At 46.6% G+C, this 24,621-nt stretch overlaps 1 protein-coding gene across 3 annotated transcripts in view; it reads left to right on the top strand.

Moving 5' to 3' along the window:
* Nucleotides 1-24,621, top strand: part of MTSS1 (metastasis suppressor 1) — a 171,331-nt gene that overhangs the window by 137,142 nt on the left and 9,568 nt on the right. Inside the window, exons 6-12 of one of the 3 annotated variants that reach the window (XM_012001156.1) lie at nucleotides 1,137-1,148; nucleotides 13,080-13,237; nucleotides 14,448-14,555; nucleotides 15,853-15,950; nucleotides 18,639-18,849; nucleotides 22,975-23,094; nucleotides 23,925-24,119. In XM_012001156.1, coding sequence (XP_011856546.1) covers nucleotides 1,137-1,148; nucleotides 13,080-13,237; nucleotides 14,448-14,555; nucleotides 15,853-15,950; nucleotides 18,639-18,849; nucleotides 22,975-23,094; nucleotides 23,925-24,119 — 902 coding nt within the window. Of the gene's footprint in view, nucleotides 1-1,136; nucleotides 1,149-12,811; nucleotides 13,238-14,447; nucleotides 14,556-15,852; nucleotides 15,951-18,638; nucleotides 18,850-22,974; nucleotides 23,095-23,924; nucleotides 24,120-24,621 lie in introns of those variants that run through there. The other 2 variants (XM_012001157.1, XM_012001158.1) reach the window with 2 other exon arrangements.

Raw genomic sequence — 24,621 nt, 5'->3', positions numbered from 1 at the left:
GGGTGGATCACGAGGTCAAGAGATCGAGACCATCCTGGCCAACATGGTGAAACCCCGTCTCTACTAAAAATACAAAAATTAGCTGGGTGTGGTGGCGCATGCCTGCAGTCCCAGCTACTCAGGAGGCTGAGGCAGGAGAATTGCTTGAACCCTGAAGGTGGAGGTTGCAGTGAGCCAAGATCGTGCCACTGCACTCCAGCCTGGGCAACAGAGGGAGACTATATCTCAAAAATTAATAATACTAATTCTGGTAAAGCCTTCTGTTTCCATCTGTAACTACAAAAAGTTTATCAAGGATTTTTAAAAATAATAATGGCCAGCATTCATTAGGTGCTTATTATAGTCATTGTTCCACTTATTACCATGACGTCATTAAATCTAAGAAGTCTTGATTTTTTTTTTTTTTTTTTGGAATCAGCATCTCACTAGGTGGCCCTAGGCTGACCTCAAACTCCTGGGCTTCAGGGATCTTCCCGCCTCAGCCTCCCTAGTAACTGGGATTAACAGGCACACACTACTGTGCCCAGCAGGGACTTTTCTTGAGAGAGCGAGAACTGGAACATTGTAATATGTTAACTGTACAGCTGACATTTAAATAGTTGACTCTATCACTTTCCACTAGAGGCTGCAAAGCCAATGATATAAATGTAATCAACAGACTCACAGAGTTCTATACCAGTATAGTATTTGCTGTTATACTACAATTTTAAATTCTTTAATTTTTTTTTCCATTTTCATCCCGCCCTAAGCTTTGTCTCCTAGGATTTCCTAGATATTTTTCAAGTGATGGTAAACTACACTCGAAAGGTTTTCTTGCCAAAGCTTGGCTTCTTCTGGGTATATATTTTTCATCTCTCTCTTTAAAAATCCTTGCTGTACTCTCTAGGGGTGGTCATTACTAACTGGTAAGGTTTTGTTTAGACGAGAAGGAAAGGATATTAGTAAAGCAGAGAAGGGGGACATGGATGTGGGTTTAATCAGCCCTCATAGAAAATTTGGTGGTGAGCCATGGACAGTTTAACACACGAAACCAAGGTAAGACTGCTGCTGCTGCTTGAATACCGGTTTGACTTTATTATTTTCCTTTTTGTGTCAATTGTGTATCCTGCACTTTCTCACCGTGTGCCCCCCGCCAGTGGACACTCTTGGTAAGTCTACCATCCCAAATCTCTGGTGGCTGCTCACGGTGTGGTCCTCGCTGTGGGCTTTCCGTGGTTGTCCAGACCTCTGCTAGCTGCCCAGGTTTTCCTACCAGCTCAAAACAATCAACTGTGCCTACCTAATTTTCCACAACTTTAAGAAAATTGTGTGTGCGTTGTGTTTTAATTGTTTTCTTTTTTGGATGTTTAGCCATTTACCATGTTAGCACGCCACCCTGAGAGCCTTTGAATCATCATAATTCAATATTAGACTCATGGAAAAAAGAAATACAGAGTGACTTAAACTGTCGTTTCCACAGTAAATAAGCACTTTTGCATACATATATACCTGCATATATATGTATGTATATATTTACGCCACAAACAAAACATAGAACTGCAAGCCCCAAAATAATTCTCCAATCAGATTTGGTTGTGTTAAGCTTGCAAAACATCTTTAACATTATCCTCTCTGCAAGACCATATAGCTCTTTCCATAACCAATGATTCATTTTTTAAAAAATAAATCAAAAGTATTTCTTATTTCAGTAGAGTTTGTGAAACGTTCCATTTCAGAAGTATCAGATCTTCCAATTAAGTAATCGGAATGATTCTTCTTGACTGAATGTTGAACTTCACTCTGTGGATGATCATGCTGCTAAAACTTCAAGTTGCTTTTGGAGTCTTGTTGCTGTCGCTCTGTCCCGGGAGGTCTGTCTGCGAGGTGTCCGTGTGGTTTATCTTGCCTGAGTGTGCCCAGGTGTTCTCCGAGCGTTTCACTGAACAGCTCCAAAGAGGCTTTTGAAGTGGCTTCTGTCATTTACAGCAAACCCAGTGCACAAAGTTCTCCTTTGATGGTTGGGGTTTGCACGGCCCACTATCTTAGGGGACACACGTCTGCCTCTGTTTCCCCTCATGGCGATGTTGGGCTAGTGGTTCCCCAGCTTTAAAAAGGATCATCCTTTCCAGTTCTCAACGTTGTGATTATGAAACAGCTTGCACAGTTTCTAGTAAACCTTTGGAAGGAAGGTAAGCCACAGCCACTGTTTTTGCTTATTGCAGTAAAATTCACATCACAGAATTTATCATTTTAACCACTCTAAAGTATAAGTTTCAGTGGCTTTTAGTACATTCATGGTGTTGTGTAACCATCACCACTATCTAATTTCACAAGAGTTTCATTATCCCCGAAAGACACCTCATGCCCGTTAAGCAGTCCCTCCCTGTTTCCAGGCCTCCCCACCTACCCCGACCCTAACAACCACTCATCTGCCTTCTGTTTCTGGACTTGCCTGTTCTGGACATTTTATACAAATGCAATCATATAGTACCTAGCCTTTTGAGGACACAGTCCCTTGAGTCTTGAGTTTTACTGGAACCTTTGCCGAGAGCCTGGCATCAGTCAGTTTGTGGAGTAAACAGAGCATTTTATTTATTTGAAATGACGGGAAGTCAGTTTGGAATGAATAAAGAAACTGTATAGCCTTTTGACTTTGTAAGTTCTAAAGATTCTGCTTATCTTTCAAAGAGAAATCTCTGCAGCCCCCTTTAGTTTTTTCTTTTGTAGGTGCTGGTTCATAGGGCAAAGCCACAGTGAATTTGGCTATAACGACACAAGAAAAGCTCTATGATTTGTAGCTCTTATAAATTTTTAAAATGTTTATACAGAGAGAAAAAAAGAATAATTATTTTTAAGAATTGGCTCGGCTGGGCGCGTTGGCATGGTGGCTCATGCCTGTAATCCCAGCACTTTAGGAGGCCGAGGTGGGCGGATCACCTGAGTTTGGGAGTTCCAGACCAGCCTGGCCAACGTGGCAAAAGCCCATCACGATCAGTGACATGATCTCAGCTCACTGCAACCTCCGCCTCCCGGGTTCAAGCAGTTCTCCAGCCTCAGCCTCCCAAGTAGCTGGGATTACAGGCACGCACCACCACTGCTGGCACATTTTTGTATTTTTAGTAGAGATGGGTTTTTGCCGTGTTAGCCAGGATGGTCTTAAACTCCTGACGTCAGGCGATCCTCTTGCCTTGGCCTCCCAGGGTGCTGGAATTACAGGTGTGAGCCACCCGCTGGCCAGTGCTGGGATGAATATAAGCAAAAGGTGTAACCTGGGGGCAGAGAGGAAGGAGCCTCGCTAAGCCTGGGGGTAGGGTAGTGATAATGAGGAGGATAATGAGGAGGAGGAGGAAGGGGTCAGCTGGTGAAGAATGAAGAGGGGTATTCAAGGTAGAGGGGACAGCATGCGCCAACACATGGCTCTTGTCATTTAGAAAGCAGCACTAGCAACGGTGGTGAAAGGTGGTGAAGCATGCCACACTGTGTGTTTGATGCTCCAGGGACAGCCTTGAGGCAGGGCTGTCGTCCCACCGAGGGTGGACTGTGTGCATTGAGAATCATAGTGAGCCCTGGCTACTCAGCCTCTGGCTTCCTGGACCGTGTCTCCCCACCCCACACTGACCTGCCTCCAGGCCTCCAGTCACTGGGCCTCAATTCTGATCAGACTCCAAAGTGGACCCCAAAAGCCTCTCCACATCATTCTTCCTTTCTTGGAAAAAGCCTGTGAAATGTGAATCCTTTCCCGTATGCACAGTGGTTTGCTCATCCCCCAGCTGTATCCAGCCTATGCACTCACCCACAGGAATGTTTCTTGTGTTTACAAAACCAGTGAAAAGCACTGTCAGAACGACCCTGAGACCTGCAATCAATGGATCAATTGCCCTGCCTCTATGGTAAAAATTGAATCTGTCTAGATTCCCTGCAACCCCACCCCCCCTGATTTTGAAGAGGGTTAGTACTAGGAGCTCTCCTTCCTACAGGGATGTCAGTGGAGTGAGGAGGAAGAACAAGGAGCAGACGGTGGGATGGTTCCAGCCAGTTCTTCGAGGTCAAGCCCAGGGCTTAGAAGGCTGATGGGGAAATACAGAATGTGGGCACAGCCAGACAGCTTCTGTCTGGGTGGAAGCAGGGGTGGTAGAATTTTACCCTTAGACCTATTGTGACAATCAGGAAGCTGCCCCTGACCTGAATCCATAGATGTCTGAATTTAACTCAGAAATCTCCTGCAAGGCTGGCACAGTGGCTCATGCCTGTAATCCCAGCACTTTGGGAGGCCGAGGTGGCAGGATCACTTGAGGTCATGAGTCTGAGACCAGCCTGGCCCTCATGGCAAAATCCCATCTCTACTAAAAATACAGAAGTTAGATGGGCGTGGTGGCATGCACCTGTATTCTCAGCTACTCGGGAGGCTGAGGCAGAAGAATCGCTTAAACCTGGGAGGTGGAGGTTGCAGTGAGCTGAGATCGCTCCACTGCACTCCAGTCTGGGCGACAGAGTGAGACCCTGTCTCCAAAATAAAAGAAATCTTCTGCAAAGGGATGTTGCATTTCAAGTGAATGTATGTAGCCTTCAGAGGCTGGGCTATTTATTATTATAACTGAGGATTCTAGGTAAACACAAGCCAAACAGATCTACCAGAAGCCTGGAGCTGTGAACTCTTCCTTTGCAAAGCTTGTCTCCAGTAAAACCTCACGTAGACACGGCTCCTTGAGTGCCTTGCGTGTGACTCTGGTCTCAGAATGCCCTGGGAGTCCGTGTGCACAATAGTACTGTTAAGGTGCAGGTCACCTGACTTCCCTGTGGCTGCATTCAGGGACCAGAGGGAGACGTATGTAGAGTATGGAGGCATGCCAGGAGCTGAGTACTTTTCTTAGCGTTAATTTTTGACCAAATACAAAACAGCAGAAAAGGAAACAGACAACTTGCTTGAAATATTTATTCCTTGCATATGGTTTTCATCTCCCTAGAGAACACTAACAGGATGGGCAAAGCCTGACGGAATGGCAGGGTGGGAAAGCGGTTGCTGCCTGTCTTGAGCTGCAGCCCATCAGCCATTCCCGGTTTTCGTGGGACTGATTGATTCACGCCTGGTGCCATTCTTCCATTCATAAACATCCGTGACTGCTGCAGATGAGTCCTGCGCAACACTCCAGCCTCCATGTATCAGTTTGTTCTTTCATTCATTCAGGAAAGGGATATGACATGCCTCCTCTGTGCTAGACTCTGTTAGCTGCTAAGGAGGTAAAAGTAGCATCTACCCTCAAGCTGTCCCCAGAACGAAGAATGCATTTATGTTCCAACATCAATTCTCTGACCGCAGCTGGCTGTCGTGTTCAGTTACGACACTGCCTAGTGTTAGTGCAGACCCCACAAGGTAAGAGTTCAATCCTGTGAGACCGCCCCAAATGCAGTCACCAGCCACAAGTGAGGTCCCCATATTCCTCACACTTCTGCCCAGCCGACCACAAATTTGGGGGTTTCTATGACCCCCCCTCGCCCAATAAGTTTAATAATTCTCTAGAAGAAGTCGCAGAACACAGGAAAGCACCATATGTACAATGACTGGCTTCTTATGAAGAATGCAGATTGTAGCCTTGTTTACTACATTAAAGATGTTCAGAACTCTGCTGAAGCCCTTGAAGCCTTTTTGACTTCTAGATAATTCCACCATGACAGTGTGTATTTGGATTAGACTGTGGCTTAACTGGACATCCAGTTAGCAAGTGGTGGTGGTTGTCTAGGTCCCTGGGCTCAGGGAAGTGACCACAGAGATAGAGAGGAAGACAGCTGGATTCAAGAGCTACTTAGGAGAAATGCAAATGAAAGAAGGAAGAGTTGAAGGCGATGGTGAATTTCTGGATCCAGTAGCCAGGTTGGCAGATGGTGGAGTATTTCTTTAACCACAAAGGAAGAAGCATTTTGGAGCCGTGAGGATCCTCTGTTGGAGACACTCTGGATGGTGAGCTGCAGGTTGGCATGGGATGTTTTCTGGTTGTTCTCTGAAATGTCTCTTTTTATCCTTTGCTTTGATAAACAACTGGTTGCCCAGGGGGCAATGAAGAATCTTGATGATAAAACTGTTACTTGAAGTGAAAGAATCGTGGAATCTTTTGCATTTTCTTACATCCAAAAGGACCTCGAACTGAAAGCTCTCTTTAAAAAACAAACAAACAAACAAACCCACCCGACCGCCCATACTATCACCTGCTAAACTAGCCAGTGTCAGAAGAACAACTTCAGAGATGCTGCGGCAGCGGCAGCTGATATTGCCTGACATTTGACATTTAGTGAGTGCTCAGCCCGTGCCAGGCGTTATTCTGAACACTTCATGTGGATTAGTTCATTTCCCCTCCCAGCAGCCCTGTGAGTTGGATACTGTTATTATTTACATCCCACAGGTAAAGGGAAACTGGGGCACAGTAGGTTGAAAAATAACGGAAATTGAGTTTGTTTGAACAAGTTTAAGGCTAAAAGCCTTCAGTCTTACCTAATCACATCTTTTGATTTCCGGTTGGTTTTTTCTTTTGGGAATCAGTCAAAACCCACTGTGGGTTAGTAAGAGCAGAAGATGACTTATAAAGGGATAATGAGGATAGCCTCCTTTTGCTGGGAAGACAGAATTTTTTCATTCCAAATTCTAATATCCACTGTCAACTTGCATGTCTGGATTTATATTTTGTATTTTAGTATTTGTATCCCATGTTTCATTTGACTCTGGGATACGAGCAATTGTCAGAGGCACCGTTATTTTCCAGACCACTAAGAAAGGAAAAAAACCTACCAATTAAACTGTGACACACCATTGATGGTAAGACATACCCCGATTGGTGAGGTGTAAACGTGAGGGAAAGTGGCTATCTTAGAATGAAATACAGTATTTGTGTGAGTCAGGGACAGGTGAAAGTCATTTCGTAGGATTCTAATGGCTTCTCCTTGCACCTGTCTCTGAAGAAAGGAAGGACTTGGGGTGATTTGCTGACTCCTGGCAGCATTCTTGGCCCAACGTATCCTGGGTTTGCTCTTCCGCATTGGAGAGCCCTTTGCCGGAGAACAGCCGCTGGCTCGGTTGAGCCATGAAGTTTACCATGCGAGTGCAGCCTGTGTCTGAAGAGGCTGGACCAGTACAGATAACACTAATCACATTTCACTGGCTTTTTGATCGGCTGTTTAGCTCTTGGCAGCTTGTTCCCAGCATTCATGTTTGCTGTGAGCAGGAAACACAAAGAACCTCATCTTCAGAACGTGAAAGACTTGGGGCTGGATTTTGGCTGTGCCTGTGGCTGGCTCAGTGCTGGTGACCGTGGCCCTGTGCACACCACTTTGCTCCCTCAGTCTGTTTCCCCATCTATCAAAAGGGGTATTCCTTCCTGCCTTGAATGTGTACGTAATGATTAAGGAGAATAAAATGCAAGTGTTGAAGTTGATACGGGATCTTTATTTCATTCCAGAAAACTCTGTAAAGTTTCCTCACTTAAAAATTCCTTCCTTCTGTGGCCAGGTGCGGTGGCTCACACCTGTAATCCCAGCACTTTGGGAGGCTGAGGCAGGCAGATCACTTGAGGTCAGGAGTTCGAGACCAGCCTGGCCAACACGATAAAACCCTGTCTCTACAGAAAAATACAAAAATTAATCGGACGTGCTCTCTTGAACCCAGGAGGCAGAGGTTGCAGTGAGCTGAGATTGTGCCACTGCACTCCAGCCTAGGCAACAGAGCGTGACTGTCTCTCAAAAAAAAAAAAGATTCCTTCCTTCTTTAGGGGTGCTGCCTTGGCCCATGACATGGTGCCTTCACAGTGCTTCGCCCCAGGAACATTTTCTGCAAAGAGAATAATCATGATTTCCCCTGGGATGGGGGAATAAGGGGCTCTTGGCTGCTGTTGATCAGAATTCCCCAGCGTGAATACATCGAGACCTGGAAACTAGCAGCAGGAAAAAAATTCTCAAGACTGAAGATGCCCAAGATATTACAGAAGAAAGCCGAAAGCAATTCTTTGCTCAAGAATTTTGTCTGGGAAGCTCATCTAAGGCACCCCCTCCCTCCTCCTCTTGGCTGCTTGATGTTGTGGAATTGGCTGGTTCTGAAGCATTAGACCATTTAAGGGCCTGATGGTTGAGGCCAGTGAGCAAACTTGGTCAAGTTGTATCAGTGCTTGATTCATTTGCAAATATTTGAACACCTGCCGCTTTCCAGGCAAGTGTGCTGACTGAGGAGGTACACACTGAGCAAAAGCATTCATGGGTTCTGCCCCCGTGGGACTGATGTCAAATAACTAGAGAAATAAAGATGAAATTCAAACTGGGGGTAGTGCTGTGAATAAGTGTAAGGGACTTCAGAGATCAAGGAAAAGAAGCCTAATCTGGGGAGAAAGTTCACGGCGGGATTCCCAGAAGGATCGAGAATTAAGCAAGACCTGTAGGATAAAAGGTGTTAGGAGTGTAGCAGAAGGAGAGCAGAGTGAAGGTGGGAAGGGACCCAGGCCCTGGAGGATGAGAGGGAGAGGAGCGGGGAGAGAATGGCCCACGAAGGCTGAGGCTATGAGGTAGACAGGCAGTGGCCTTTCATGCCTTGCAGGGCAGGCCATGTTAAGGACATTGGACTTTTCTTGAGAGCAATGGGAGTTGTTGAAAAGCAGTGAGAATATTTGCATTTTGAAAGTAATCCACAGCCGGGTGTGGGGGTTCATGCCTGTAATCCCAGCACTTTGGCAGGCCGAGGCAGGTGGATCGCTTGAGGTCAGGAGTTTGAGACGAGCCTGGCCAACATGGTGAAACCCTGTCTCTACTAAAAATACAAAAATTAGCTGTGCGTGGTGGTGCGTGCCTGTAGTCCCAGCTACTCAGGTGGCTGAGGCAGGAGAATCTTTGAACCTGGGAGGCGGAGCTTGCAGTGAGCTGAGCTGAGATCACGCCACTGCACTCCAGCCTGGGCGACAGAGCAAGACTCTGTCTCAAAAAAGAAAGAAAAAAAAAAGAAAGTAACCTAGGGCTGCTCTGGGTGAGCTAGTCCAAGTGCAGTCTGGGGTGAGACATTAGGGGCTGTTGGCATCTGTTCGGGTGAGAGACTGTGATGGCCCAGTGAGGGTGGAGGTAGCAGACGTGAGACAAAAGCATGGAGGTTGAGTCCGTGGGAGCTGGACTAGCCAGGACCGGTGCTCAAGGACTCAGTGGTGACGCTCCTAACTCTGCTGATGGGAGCGAAGTGAATGGGCTTTTGTGTATATTAAATCAGTACCAACACAACTCTGAATTTGTGGTCCTCAGAAGATCACTCTGTCTTAAAACCAGTATATCCAACTAGGACATGAAATAATTTCTTTCACAGTTTTTTTTTTTTTATAAATATAATTACATGTTGTATTAGTGAATTTAATAAACAGACATTGTGGTTTTAGCTTATGATCTATCCTGAATGGAAATGTGCTGACTATAATTATAGCGATCTTTACAGAGTATACTTATTTTAGAATGCTACAATTTGAGAGTCCTTTAATTCTAATACATATTTAAAGTAACTTGGCTATAATCATAGGATAATTTAAATTTATATTTTCCAAATTAGATAACACTTGGTTCTATGGCCTTTTTTTCTTTCCTATGTAGATATATTTTTTAAAGTCAGCATTATTAATTATGGAGAGCCATGTGCCTTATAACTTGTGAAAGGAAGTAAACATACATTTTTCCAATTTCTGACAATCATAGGCTGTAATTTATTTTATTTTATTTTATTTTTTTGAGATGGAGTCTTGCTCTGTCGCCCAGGCTGGAGTGCAGTGGCATGATCTCAGCTCACTGCAACCTCCCTCTCCCAGGTTCAAGCAATTCTGCCTCAGTCTCCCCAGTAGCTGGGACTACAGGCATGTGCCACTACGCCCAGATAATTTTTGTACTTCTAGTAGAGATGGGGTTTCACCATATTGGCCAGGCTGGTCTCGAACTCCTGACCTCATGATCTGCCCGCCTTGGCCTCCCAAAGTGCTGGGATTAGAGGCATGAGCCACCATGCCCAGCCTTGTAGGCTGTTATTTTTAAAAATTGCTACCATAATCAAAGCCCACCGAGCAAGTTTGGTCAAACACGATATGTCTCAATCTGGTGTCTCCTGACTTCTGTTCGCTGCCCTACACGAGAGTTTAGAACATTCCGAGGTGGTCTGCAGCCCTCTGTGTTTTGTTATTAGAACATCATAGAATAGATCGACAGACTAGAAATAGCCCTCTAGACCAGCCCTGAGTCATGTGGCCCAACAAGGCCCACAATTGGCCCTGCTGTTTTGCTGGTTGCAGAGGAAAAGCGAGGGTTTACAGCTTTCCAGAGCTTCCCTGCTGGCGAACTTGTGTCATGCACACATTAAGTATATGTGGATTAATTTTGCACTAGCCAGCATTTTAAAATAGAAGAGAAAACCCACCGTTTTCATAGTGCTGGTGACACCCAGCCTTCCCTCTGTAAGCCCTTGGCCACAGGTGGTGGGTCTCTGTGAACAAAGCCCTTGCCCCGAGGCAAGTTCCAGGAGAGACTAGGAGAATGCTTTTACAGGTTTCTTGTCTACTAAAAACACATGAAGCCAGTGGCTCAGGCAGCCACGTTAATGTATGGTGATGATTACTCCTACATCCTTGAGAAGGAAATTGAAGGCATAGTAAAGAATTATTCTGAGGGGTGGAGGTAGTGACTACATGGCAGATGGGTGAGTGAGTCACCTTGAAAATACGCTGACACCCAGGTGCTGTGGCTCATGCCTGTAATCCCAGCACTTTGGGAGGCTGAGGTGGGAGGATCACTTGAGGCCAGGAGTTCAGGACCGTCTGACCAACAAAGCAAGACCCAGTCTCTACAAAAAAATTGAAAACCTAGCTGGGCATGGTGGTACATGCTGGTAGTCCCAGCTGGTCAAGAGGCCAAGGCTGCAATGAGCTATGATCATTCCACTGCACTCCAGCCTGAGTGACAGAGTGAGACCCTGTCTCCAAAAAGGAGAGAATTATGCAGAGACTTCTCAAGCAGCAAATTTCTTATATATAGTAGCTCCCCCTTCTCCTCAGGGGATACGTTCCAAGACCCCCGTGGATGCCTAGAACTGCAGATAGTACCAAACCTTACGTATACTGTGGTTTTTCCCATGCATAGATGTCTATGGTAAAGTTTAATATATAATTTAGGCACAGTAAGAGATTAATAACAATAATAGAACAATTATAACAATATACTGTAATAAAAGTCATGTGAATGTAGTCTCTTTCTCTCTTTCAAAATACCTTATTTTACCGCACCATGGGTAACTGAAACTTTGGAAAGCAAAACCACAGAGGAGGGGCCACTGGAGTATAATTGCTGGATAGCACCCCAACATGGACTTAGATACATACGGTCTACACATTTGTACTCATTTGACTGATGATAGTTATATACACAAAGCTAGGCATACTGTATTTACTGGCCATCTAAGGCATTGTCAAGGGTGATCTTTGACTATCTATAATTTTCTCATTACGTGCTAACTTAGAACTTGTTTCCTGAGAAGTGACTTTTCCTTACTAACATCTGACTACCTTTTCTATTGGGATGTGCTTTAAGCCTGATTGCCTCTTACTCCAAATTAAACTTTCTCCTCTGCTTATGAGTGAAAAATACAGAGTATGTTCCTACATCCATGGCAATTTTCCCTGACCCTTTCTTTCTTCAAACCAAATGGTTCATTGCATTTAATGTTCTCTACAATATCAAGAGGGATAGATGGGAACTGCAGGGCCCTTCCTATGAGATGATGGGGCAGAGAATAGGTTCAGTGTTAAGGGAATTAGGCAGTGTGGCTCAACCCTGCCTCTGTGCCATTCTTTCTGTGACCTTAGACGAGTCCCTCGACTTCTCTAGGACTTGGTCTCCACTGAAACATGAGCAGGTTGGCCCAATTGGATAACCCCTTCCAGCTCCAACATTTTGTGTTGAAACTATTGAGCAGACATTTATCAAGCACCTGCTGTATACACAAATGACATTGTACTAGGGGCTGTGCTGGGAAAGACCAAAATCCTGCCCTGAAGAAGTTTAGAAATTCTCTCTCTGGTTTGAGTGATAGGTGAGGCCCCTGCATAGGCAACCCAGGGTGGAGGCTTATGAGCTGGTGTCCCCACCTACAGATCAGATTTGTAGTAGCTACTCCTTTGGACACAGTGCCTGTTGGTCCATGTTTATCTTTTAGGGCAGCCGACTTCTTTTGTAAGGGGCCATGGTCTGGGGGCCATACTCTGTGTAACACTACTCTGCCATTGTAGGGAGAACTGGTACAGGCAATCTCTACAAAAAAATTGAAAAATTCGCTGGGTAAATAAATGGATGTGGCTGTGTTCTAATAAAACTTTATTTGCAAAGATGGCTTGCTAACCGTGTGTTAGTCATTCAAAAGATTAACACCCTGTCTTAAACTCTAGAAATGGTTGCCTCCACCTAACTGGGGTCTGTGAACATGGGCCAGGCTCTGCATAGACCCCACTTTCAGTTTTTCACCCGCAGAGACCTGTCTGGAGGTCTTGTTGTTACTGGACTTGTTCTATAGGAAGAGCATTCAAGACTTTCCACTAGAGAGTTAAAGTAACTGCCAAGGATTTCCATGGGCCCCCCAAGCCAGGAGAGCGGATGCTTGCCACCTTTGTCTTTAGGAACAGAAACTTCTATCCAGACAGAGGCTCTTTGAGATTGACCCAGCAAAGCCAGCTTGTGCGTTTTTGGAAACACCCACAGGCTCTCACCTTGTTATGTTCTGGAAGGAAAGAATGCTGTCTGGCTCTGTGTCCCAGGGTTTTGTTGGCAGAAGAGTTGGTGGGGGTTGTGCAATGTGAGAAGGCAAGTCATGAAGAGTTGCCCCAGGAAATACTCCTTGTCACGAATAAATCAGGCTAAATGTGCCCTCTGGGCATTGGAAATTGGAAATGGCTGGTCCTAGAAAAACAGCCACCTTACATCCTTTTGGGACATGAATAAATACTTTTTTTATGTCCTGGGAAATTGTGGTTTTGACTCCAGCAAGGACCCCAGGGAGAAGGGGCATTTGTTCCGGAAGCTGGTGTTTCAGCAAGCCGTGCTTGGGTCTCTGTTTTGTGCAGGGAGAGGTGATATCCAGCCTCAGTTGGACAGTGCTCTCCAAGATGTCAATGATAAATATCTCTTGTTGGAAGAAACAGAAAAGCAGGCTGTCCGGAAGGCTTTGATTGAAGAACGTGGCCGATTCTGCACCTTCATCTCTATGCTGCGGCCAGTGATTGTAAGTTCATGGAAAACTCCAGAAGGTTTAAACTGCTGATGTGGAGGTGGCTTCCTTCTGATTTTGTCCATCCACGGTTGAGTCATGGAGAATCTACTGTCAGAATCTAATGTCAGGAATGATGGTGGAATCTCTTGTGCAGACCAATGATTCAGTGCGAGTTGGTGACCACGTAACTCACTCCTCGTCCACTGTTCTAGCACCACTTGTTCCATGTTACTTTCTCTCACCAAGTCAAGAAGGCCCAGCAGAGTGGTTCTCACAGTGGGGTCCCCAGGTCAGCAGCATCAGTGGGAACCGGCTAGAAATGCAAGTTCTTGGGCCCAACCCAGACCCACCAAGTCCAAACCTCTGGGGGTGGGGACCCAGTCATCTGTGTTTTAAAAGAAGCACTCCAGGTGGTTTTGAGACTCACTGTTGAAGCTGAGTACCAAGGGGTGACCATGAGATGAATATCCAAGAGCCTCAATGAATCAATTTAGACTTAATTTTTAAGGAAATCATTTGCATGCCGTAATTGAGAACTTGCACTGTAGGCGTTCTGGAAGCCGATTGGAAGGTACCAGCTCATTTCCCTTAGCCCTAGCAAAATGTCTGAATTTGAATTGTTCCCCTGAGCATAGAACTTTTCCATGGATCATTCTAGCCTGGCCCCGTAGTCCCAGCTTGGCACTTTGATAAAGCACATGGGATGTTTCTTCCGTGGTCCCCAGCTTATGTCTGTCTTGTTTTTATTAAGTTGGTGGAAAAGCACAAGAAAGAAGGGGAAAAGTTAGCATCTGTTGAACACACAGGCATTGTCACAAAGATCTGGACCAAAATATCTCCAAGTTGTGTCATCCATTGAAGCTTAGCAACTTCAGAAAAGGGCCACCATGTGAAGAGGGCTGTGCTGCAGGATCCCGTGGGAACACACTGTCAGACCATCTGAGCTGGCCTGGCAGTTCCCCAGGCCCTGAGAGGGAGGCCCACGTGTTCCCCACTGTCCCCCGTGCACAGGTCACTCCTCCATTATGGCAAATTTCTTTTTCCATCCCATTTCCCAAAAGAAAAGGCATGTAGTGCCTTCACCAGAGATTTTCCAGTCCCAATGGTGCCTTTTCTGAAAAACTGAAAGGGTTATACAGAGACCCTAATAAAAACAACTGGACTAGAGGGGTGAAGGGAATCACTCAGGATAATAACATTTCATGAATGACTTTTCCTTCAGGAAGAAGAAATCTCAATGCTAGGGGAGATAACCCACCTTCAGACCATCTCGGAAGATCTAAAAAGCCTGACCATGGACCCTCACAAACTGCCCTCCTCAAGTGAACAGGTAGGCGTCAGGGGTTCACTTACAGGATCAAACCAAAGAGGTAAAAGCTCAAGGCTCTGAGTGTTCCTGTGGCATTTGTCACGTCTTAAATTGTAGTCCTATTCACCATGTCCTTCATGATGTAATATATGGAATCACCATAGCGAGCTGTGACATAGAACGTATTGTGTGTCAGGCACTGTCCCAAGATCTCTCCATAGCCTGACTTCCTCCATTCAGCTTCATGATTATGCTTGTTTTATAGAGGAGGATGCGAGGCACTGACAGATGGAGTGGCTTAGCCAGGTTCACCTAGCTAGTAGGTAGTGGAACTGGTATTGGAACCTAGTGGTCAGGTTCCAGATCCCGTGCACTTAATTGCTGTGTTCATCTGCTCTCTAGAAGTCAACTCTTATGAGAACACATTGCTGGTGTGTTTTGGTTGACATTGTCAGCCATTCTCCATTTCTCCCATTCTAATTGAGCAATGCATGGGGAGCTCTCTCATCTTATGAAAAAGATGACATTTTTATGCTTTATTCATTTAATTCACATCACACGAACGCTATGAGAAGAGACATATTTGAGGGAAGTGATGATTCACACGCTGGCTTTTGTACTTGGTAACAATCTTTTTGTCTCCTTGGAGAGCCGGCGCAGAGGGCAAATTGGGAGCTCGTGTTTTTTTATTCTATCAAATGATATTTTTTAGACCAGAGCATGCATGCATTCACTTGACAAATAAACATTTACTGAGTGCTTCTTATGTGAGTGAAAGGTGGACCTTATACTCATGTGGCCCTTTGCCAAGCAAGGGAGATGGATGTAGAAATAATAATGAAAGAATTGGCTTGTTCTTGATTCTGTCAGGCTTTAAAATTTCTAGTGCTGGTCAAATAGGGCAGAAATGAGCACTGAATATCAAATGGTTAAAATGCACTACCAGCAAGTCTGGGAACCATGATTGGCTTTAGGGCGTTATAAGAGGAAAATCCTATAAATTCTAGCCTTGGGTATAAATGGCTCTTATAATTGGTCACTGTATTTCTCCCTCTCTCAACTGGTATTTCATGATTTTCCTTTTCCCTTCCCTCCCTTCTCCCTATTAATTATAGTTTTACTTTCTCAGTAAACAGATTATGACATTGATAGATTTGGTAGTGTGGCTCTTCAATTAAAAAAAAATTTTTTAACATGTTTTCCTTTCATTCCCACCTCCATGATGGCAGCCTTTTGATGCTTTGGTGGATGTTAAGCTTTGATGGCTAACGCTTCCCCTCTCAGCCCCTCGTTCACCCAGCTGGCTCTGTCCCCTTAGGTGATTTTGGACTTGAAAGGTTCTGATTACAGCTGGTCGTATCAGACGCCACCCTCTTCCCCCAGCACCACCATGTCCAGAAAGTCCAGCGTCTGCAGGTAAGTGAAGCCGGGGTCCACTCTTGCTTTCAGGACGGGTCATTTTTCTTTATGCTAATATGAGCAATCGAGCCAGTCCTTATCTCTTAGAATGGCTCATTCTCGAACAGGAAATAGGGGGATGATGAGCTGAAAGAATGGTAATGATTTTGGTCTTGCTCTTTAGTCTCTGGATTAATTTTGGATCAGAAAGAAAACCCCATTAGCCCTTGACTCGTGGATGTAGCTTATTGTCTCTCACTTGTATGTTGTCGTGATTTTCCCATTCTATGAGATCACATTTGATTTTCCTGTTTAGCAGAGTGAAAACCTTCTAAGGCCTAAAAAATGGTGAACCTGGGTTGATTCTTACACAGGCTGTTCTCACTGTTGCCACAACAAACGAAGGAAGTCGCAATGGCTTATGCCCTCATTTTGCTCCATATTTTTGTTTCAGGGTTTCATAAAGTAAATAGAGTTCTTGCTCTGTCAGTCACTGCTACTACTACCACCACCGCCACTACCACGGCCACACCTCTATTAGTTAGTACCGTTCCCTACTGGAACAAAATCTGTTGGAATAGTTCCGTCATCTGCAAAACTGTTGTCCAGCAGTTTTCTGTTAGAAGTCACTTGTTCTTGGCTTGCCGAGTAGGAAAATTTATTCTCCTTTTCTTGAAAGATGGAAGCATGATGTACCACTTATCTCTCTTGGTATAGTAGTCCTGTTACTCTTTTCATTTAACTTTCCAAAGCCAAATGAGTTTCCACTTCCTGTGTATTAGCATTGAGAGTAAAGGGCAGGATGGATCTGTTCAGTCTGTCTATGGTGATATTTTGGTGCATGCTGATGCGTATTTCCTTTCACTGCGGAGCTTGTACACTGTACACTTAGCAGGAAGTTCAGATCTAAGATGCTGCGTCCTGGACATTCTGCCCCCTGAAGATATTGGTTTGTTTCTTATCTTTCATCGACTCTGTGTGTGTGTGTGTGTATGTGTGTGTGTGTGACCTTTTTGTTGTTGCCAAGAAAAATCTCTCTTGGTAGTGTAAAAGAAAGTTGCATGAGTATTTTTTTCTTCCTTATAATTTTCGCTTGAGTAGAAAACCATGTTGCACTGACATCTGCAGCTCTGAGGCTGCTGGGGTGGAGTTGCTGTGAGCTTTACTGTCGGTTCCCAACTGCCCCCTTCTGGCTGACTGGAGGGGAAATTTCGGCAAAAGTCATGATATTTATTCCTCACTGCAGCGATTTCCTCCAGCACGCTCCCCTGTGTCTGTCTGAACATTTGCACCAAGTAATTCTAGTGTATACAGTCACACTGCCCTTGAGTACCTTATTAGCTGCCAGATTTTGCAAACCAGAGTCTCTTGCAGGCTTAGGAGCAGAAACTATGAATTTTCCAATCCCAGCTCTAGTTGTTTACTTCATTCCTGCTGGTGCCTCTACAACTGCCCTTTTTATTTAGGCTCTGTTTGTTTGGACCTTGGGAGTCTGTTTGCTGCTTTTTATGATCTAAGGTATTATACAGAGTGTGGAGCATGGTTTTTAAAAATTATTTTATTTTATTTTATTTTTTTGGAGATGGGGTCTCGCTCTGTTGTCCAGGCTGGAGTGCAGCGGCACAATCTCGGCTCACTGCAGCTTCCACCTCCTGGGTTCGAGCGAGTCTCCTGCCTTGGCCTCCCAAGTAGCTGAGATTACAGGTGCCTGCCACCACGCCTGGCTAATTCTTGTATTTTTATGAGAGGTGTGGTTTCACCATATTGGCCATGCTGGTCTCGAACTTCTGACTTCAGGTGATCCACCCGCCTTGGCCTTTTGAAGTGTTGGGATTACAGGCGTGAGCCACCGCACCCAGCCAGGAGCATGTTTCTTATGAGTGGAGACGGAATGCAGACGGAAATCCAGAGTGGGTGTGTCATTATTTGACATCCTGTTTACTGTGCCATTTCAAAAGCAAACAGCTGCGCATTGATTGATCTTAGTCGCTTAAAGCTGCCTGCCTCTTGCCAAGTGTGTTATTGTGCCAGACCCACAGATATTTTAACAGAGAAACAGCTGGGGTCAGAGTAAATCCATTAATTAAAGCAACAGTGTGTTAAAAGGCAAAACACATGTACACCAACATCGTGAGTTGATTTGCTGATGTTCTTTACAGTGGGCTTGACCAGACTCACTTAGGATGAAATCACCTCAGCAAATCCATCGGCAGTCAGTGCTTGGCTGTGTTGGCCTTAGTCATGTGGACCCAGATGGTGCATCCAAGAATATTCCAGTCACGCTGAAGCCCCAGTGGGCTTTGCTGCAGGCTTATGGTTCCTGCAGGCAGATTAGCCCTGTCCCTTTTCTGGCTACTGACATCAGCTCCTCTCATTTTGGTGGCAGGCGAAGCAGCAGAGTTGGGTGGCACTTGACTTGCCTCCTAAGAACGCCACATGGTTTCCATCGGAGACCTGAGCCCTGGCAGCTGTATTTCCCCCTGGGTCACCTGGAAAAGCATTTTGTTGACCAGCTTCGTGATTTGGTGTTTTGAAAACATGTCTTGTGGTTTGCGCTGCATCTCCGGGGCAGAGAGCTGATTACATTATGTTGTGCTCCTCCCTCTTCTGCCTCTTGTCTGTTCCCCTCCTTCCTCCTTCCTCTTACCATTGCCCCCCTTTCTTTACCTTCCGTGCCCACCCCTCACCCCTACTTGTCCCCCACAGCAGCCTGAACAGTGTCAACAGCAGTGACTCTCGGTCCAGCGGCTCCCACTCGCATTCCCCCAGCTCACATTACCGCTACCGCAGCTCCAACCTGACCCAGCAGGCTCCCGTGAGGCTGTCCAGCGTGTCCTCCCACGACTCAGGATTCATATCCCAGGACGCCTTCCAGTCCAAGTCACCATCCCCCATGCCGCCAGAGGCCCCCAACCAGGTAAGGGTGCCCTTGGCTCCAGGAGCAGCTGTCACACCTGGTGCCCTGACCACCGTCAATGGCTGGAACCAAAGAAGCACTTTGGCTTAGACAAGCCCCTGCCTACTGACTTGAGAAACCTCTGGTTTAATTTCTCATCTTTAGATGTCTTGCTCCCCAAAGGGAGAGATGCTGTAAGTGGGTTTGAAGCCTGTCTCCATGGTGGTAATGGTTGCATTACTACATCAATTTGGGGAGCTCTCACACGTAAGTAGATGGATTGAAAGAGGTTTGACCACTCTCAGGCGTCCCTGTAAGTGCCCAGCCTGGCATAATTAAATGCTGTAATTAAAGGGCATTGCACAATGGGGACACCTGCTCCCCCACATCTCAGGTTCCCCCTGAATGGCTGAGGTTCTATGGTTGAATAGTGCTTCTGATACCATTCCTTGGTGCTCTCAGGTTCCCTTTATCAGTCTGTGTTGAGAATGAGAATGAATTATCAGAGCTTCTGCACATAAATTCTGTTGGCACTTAGATTCTAGAAGGGGAGGTGTGGCAGAATCTCTTCATTTCTCCCTGAATGGCTAAGATGCTATGGTTGAATAACGCTTCCAATACCATTCCTTGGCACTCTCAGGTTCCCTTTATCAATCTGTGTTGAGAATGAGAATAAATCGTTAGAGCTTCTGCACATAATTCTGTTGACACTTAAGATTCTGGAAGGGGAGGTGTGGCAGAACCTCTTCAACTACAGCTGGGTTTAATGGTGCTAGGCCCAGCCCTGCCCAGTGGTTCCAGCTGGAGCAGAAAGCAGGAGCTAGCCAGGGTATCCGAACACCCTTCATGTGCGTCATCAACGTATGTGATCCCCTCTCTGTTCTCTCTCCCTTAGTGTCATTGGGTTGGTGTTGGCCTTGAACTTGGCAAATAGCTCTACATACAGAATGGTGGGTGCCCCACAGCCCCAGCTGCTGGGAAACCCATGCCAGAGCTCTGCGTTCCTCTCCTCACAGCTCAGCGCTCCCATGAGCATTTTTCAACCATCCTGGGGGACTGTGGCCTCTGTCTCTCTTCCTTGGATACACACTCAATTTTAAACGCACTCAGAGCTAAGAGCCACGGCTGTAGTTTGAGAGTGCTTGAGAGTGCGTGTCCCAGCTGGGGTGCTTGGCTCGCTCTGTAAGGAGTCCCCTCTTCCTCGCTGTGTGCTTCACTAAATCCTATGTGCTGCTCGCAAGCAGAGAGGGCAGAGGGTCTGGAGGAGAGCTGGAATGTGCAGTTCCTCCAGGCTGTTTTAGTGTGCAGCATAATTGTGTGTGTGTTTTTAACTGACTGACAAATTAACATAGTAGTGTGCACTGACACCCCTTTCTGAAAAGGAGAGCCACATGCTGCAGCCTTCCCCTCTAAGACCGTGCGTGTGGATGGGGCTAGAGCAGTGTTTCCTGTGGCATAGAGGGAAGCAGAAGAGGGCATGCTGGGTTTACTTAAATCTGAAAACCCGTGCCCAAGACATGCGTGGCTAGCAACTCTAGGGGGGCTTTTTGTTTTGTTGTGTTATGGTTTTGAGACAGCGTCTCGCTTTGTCACCCCAGGCTGGAGTGCAGTGGTGCAATGTTGGCTCACTGTAACCTCCGCCTCCCGGGTTCAAGCAATTCTCCTGCCTCAGCCTCCCAAGTAGCTGGTATTACAGGCACTTGCCACCACGCCCAGCTAACTTTTGTATTTTTAGTGGAGATGGGCTTTTGCCAGGCTGGTCAGGCTGACCTCAGGTGATCCGCCCACCTCGGCCTCCCAAAGTTCTGGGATTACAGGCGTGAGCCACCACGCCCGGCCACTAGAGTAGTTTTAATGAGCTCAGGGATGCTAAAAAACTTAATAGAGAATTCATATTTTTTAAGAAGGGCATTACGACTGCTTATTATTATAAGGTAAAGGGGAAATTGAAGGTCATTGTACAGATCACATTAGCCAGAGGGTACAATCTCCCGAAGGCAGTAACTTCCCCTTTGTTAGGGAGAAAGGGGGCGCACGTCTAGGAGGCACAGGAGCCCTTCATTTCTCTACTGAGTAACACAGTCTGAGAAGAAAGCCGATTGATGGAATTGTTCAGAATTCTCTGGTTTACCTCCCTCCACTCTTCAAATTGTGCCTTCACCCATCTGTGCCCAGGAGTGGGGCCTTGTCTTCAATGAGGGTCTCTCCCTAGAGCCATTTACTCTGAGTCAATAGGTTCTTTATAAAAATTAGCAGAAGTCCAAAGAAATCTGAACCTGCAGTCCTGCGGTGGGTTACTGTTGTATTGTTTTGTTTTTGTTTGTTTTCTGAGACAGGGTCTCACTCTGTTGCCCAGGATGAAGTGCAGTGGCGGGATCATAGCTCACTGTAACCTTGAACTCCTGGATTCAGGCAATTCTCCTACCTCAGCCTACCAAGTAGCTGGGACTATATGCATGTGCCACCATGCTTGGCTAATTTTATTTTTGATTTGAGAATACATGTGCCTTGCATACTGGTGGGGATTTGGCTTCTATTTCCATTTCCCAAATAGGGAACATTGTACCTGAGAGGCAATTTTTCAACCCTCACTCCTTTCCTCTTTTACGTTTTTTATTTTTTGTAGAGATGAGGTCTTGCTGTGTTGCCCAGGCTCTTCTCCAACTCCTAGCCTCAAGGCGTCTTCCTGCTTTGGCCTCCCAAAGTGCTAAGATTACAGGCATGAGCCACCACATCTGGCTGTTTTTTATTGACAAAAAATTTGAGGTTTAGAGGGCTTTAAGTTCACAGTTTCTCAACTGAGAAGGGGCACAAATGTAACTTAAATCCAAACTTTGCAACTTCAGATCCTGGGCTGCTAACCAGACACTGAGCTCGGAGTGCAGCTGGGATGTCCGTCCACCGTGGAGCCTCTCGTTGCTTTCGGTCCACTGAGCCCCACACGTTGTTGAGTGTCTGATTGGCTCCTTGCCCTTACAGGACAGGAAAGCGAAATCTCTGTTCCTTTGTGGGGACCTTTCGTTTGTAGGTGAAAGGGACAGAAATATGATTCTGGCTTCCTTGATGGTGAATGCAGGAGCACTTTCGGATAAATTACAATAGAGAGGAGTCAACTTATTTAAACAAACTGAGGTGAAGCCAGAGATTGCAGTTAACAGTGAAAAAATTTAAAGCAAGTGCCTGGATGGCCGCGAAGCAGTGCCCAGGAGACCCAATTTACATGAAAGAGACGATTATTGTCACTCATTCATGATTTTTTGAGCACCAGCCACGTGCCAGGTCCAGGACTAGAAGAAACTTGGGTGTAGGTGAGGTCACAGGACCAGTCCCTGCCCCAGCTGAACATCAGGAAGCCAGCGTGGGAGCGCATGCCCTGGCTGACTAGGACTGCGGCAGGGACCTGGGGTTTCATTCAGATCACCGTGAAGAGATGGTTTCCCAAATGAGACCTCTCTGGAGATGGCTCATTCCACCCCACAGTGGCCATCCGAAACACTGTGGTGACCCGAGGGCTTCACTGCCCCAAACCCCAAAATCACACTCCAGGATGAGAAACCTAAAAGTATATCTTGATGAGTCTTCATAGCTGGAAACCACCCCTCATGGATCCACAGGCTGCATTTGATGAAGGGAGAGTCCAGGAAATCGAGCCATTCCAGGCAGACATGTAGCAAAAGCCCAAGCCAGGGTCCACCCTCATGCAATAAATAACATCTGTGCACATAAGAGAGGCGACAGGCAGGGCCTCCCTGGGGACCTGGGCCTGTGGCACATGAAGAAACACCCAAGAGAGCACAAAGTTCCAATGCCATGACCAGATATTCCGGTGCCAGCCATGCTTCTGGGTCCCAGCGAAAGACACACAAATCCGTGTCCTTGGGGATCCACGGTCTAGTGATCTAGGGCTGGCCGGGTCGCACGCTTCTTTTCAAGGGCTTGAAAGCCTCTGCATGGATGCAACTTTGGGGGAAAAGTAACCCTAACACTCTGCTTCTCTCATCCTCCCCTCTTCTGTGTATATGTCTGTCTCTTTCTTTCTGTGCGCCCTTCCCCACTCCCATCCCCATTCCTCTCTTTTTATTATATTTTGGTGGCGTGTGGTTCAATTTCTGTTGGTCCTCTCGTGTGGCCCCTCCCCTGCTGCAGAACTCGTCCAGCTCAGCCTCCTCCGAAGCCTCGGAAACCTGCCAGTCAGTGAGCGAGTGCAGCTCCCCCACCTCTGTCAGCTCGGGCTCCACCATGGGTGCCTGGGTGTCCACAGAGAAGGTGACCGCCTGGGTGGCAGCCACACGGCCCCACTCTCCCTGGTCCCCCAGCCTGCTGCTCACACAGCCCTCACAGCCGCGGCAACCTGGAAGCTCAGAATCAACACCAAGAATGGGGCTCCTCTTGGGGACAGAGGGTGGGACAAGGCTGAGGGCATTTTCTAGAATGAGTGCCTGGCTGCTGAACAAGGACCACATGGTCGTCCCAAGGGAGAGGAAGGGGTATGGGGAATTTGGAGGTGTGAAGGCTTTCTCCCAGACCAGGTGTTGCGTGCCTATCCATCCTCCTCCCTCCCTTCCCGAGCCACCCACCAGACTTTTGGATGAGCCATGTCACTGTGTCAGAGGCTGTGTGCTTTTCTGCTTTTTAGTTTGCACCCCCACCCCCTGCCCTTGATTGAGAATGTGCTCCTGAGCAATGTGAAGATTTTGGAAACCTAGAATGAACAGATTCATTTGAAGATGCTTTGGAATTTTTAAATTTGCATAATGAAATGAGCAAATCATTATCACCATGAAATGAGGCTTCGTTAGTTACTTAATCAAAAACCATTGAGAAGGCCCCAAATTGAGGGCACTGATCAATTCCCGAACTTCTAAAACGTAGGTCAAACATAGATGCTTATTTGGTGTCAAACTGATGTGCATTCTTTGCACCCCGGCTCTTTTCTCCTGCATCACGGATCATCCGTGAGCAGCGGAGCCCCTGTTTGTTTTACTTATAAATATTCAGGTTTCCCCTCCCTTGAATGTCAATGCCATTTTGTATCTCCGCACTCATCCTGTTATATTAATTTTTTTTCCTTTTCCCCCCTTTTTGTTTGTTTCCAGTTGTCTAACGGGTTTTCTCACTATAGTTTATCAAGTGAGTCCCACGTGGGGCCCACGGGTGCAGGCCTTTTCCCTCATTGCCTGCCTGCCTCCCGCCTGCTCCCTCGGGTCACCTCTGTCCACCTTCCAGACTACGCTCATTATTACACCATTGGGCCCGGCATGTTCCCGTCATCTCAGATCCCTAGCTGGAAGGTTTGTGTCTCTCCCCCTCCTCCTCTCCCCCTGTCATTGCCTCTGTGCTCACCCCTCTTCTGTTCCACCCCCCCTCACCCCGACTCTCCCCTTACCCCCTTTCTTTCACACTCTGCCTTCTTCCCCATAATGCCCCTCCCTCAGGAAACTCCCACTGAGGGAGAACCAGAAAGCAGCCGGCAGCTCTAAGACAGCAATTTCCACAGGTAGCTGGGGCTGAGGGTTTTCCTTCAGGGGACTTTGGTCAACCCCTGATAGATGGCAGCGCAGTGTGCATCGCAGGCAGCGGCAGTCCCAAGTCGAAAGGCCCAGTTTTGCATCAAGTTGAAATCTGTGGGTTGATCCCTCCCAGGGGCCACCTGAGGGTGTCAGCATGATCAGAGCTTCTAGGGGGTCCGGAGCGGGGGACTTTCCTTCTGGCCATGTTTCCCATTTTCCCTGATGAGCTCCCTGCTGGGCTGTGGTAACAGAACCACAGCCCAAAGCAGGTTTGGGATGATCA

This window comes from Mandrillus leucophaeus, unplaced genomic scaffold (assembly GCF_000951045.1).
Source record: "Mandrillus leucophaeus isolate KB7577 unplaced genomic scaffold, Mleu.le_1.0 Scaffold650, whole genome shotgun sequence".
Taxonomy (NCBI): domain Eukaryota; kingdom Metazoa; phylum Chordata; class Mammalia; order Primates; family Cercopithecidae; genus Mandrillus; species Mandrillus leucophaeus.
This window is presented reverse-complemented; position numbering and strand designations above follow the sequence as displayed.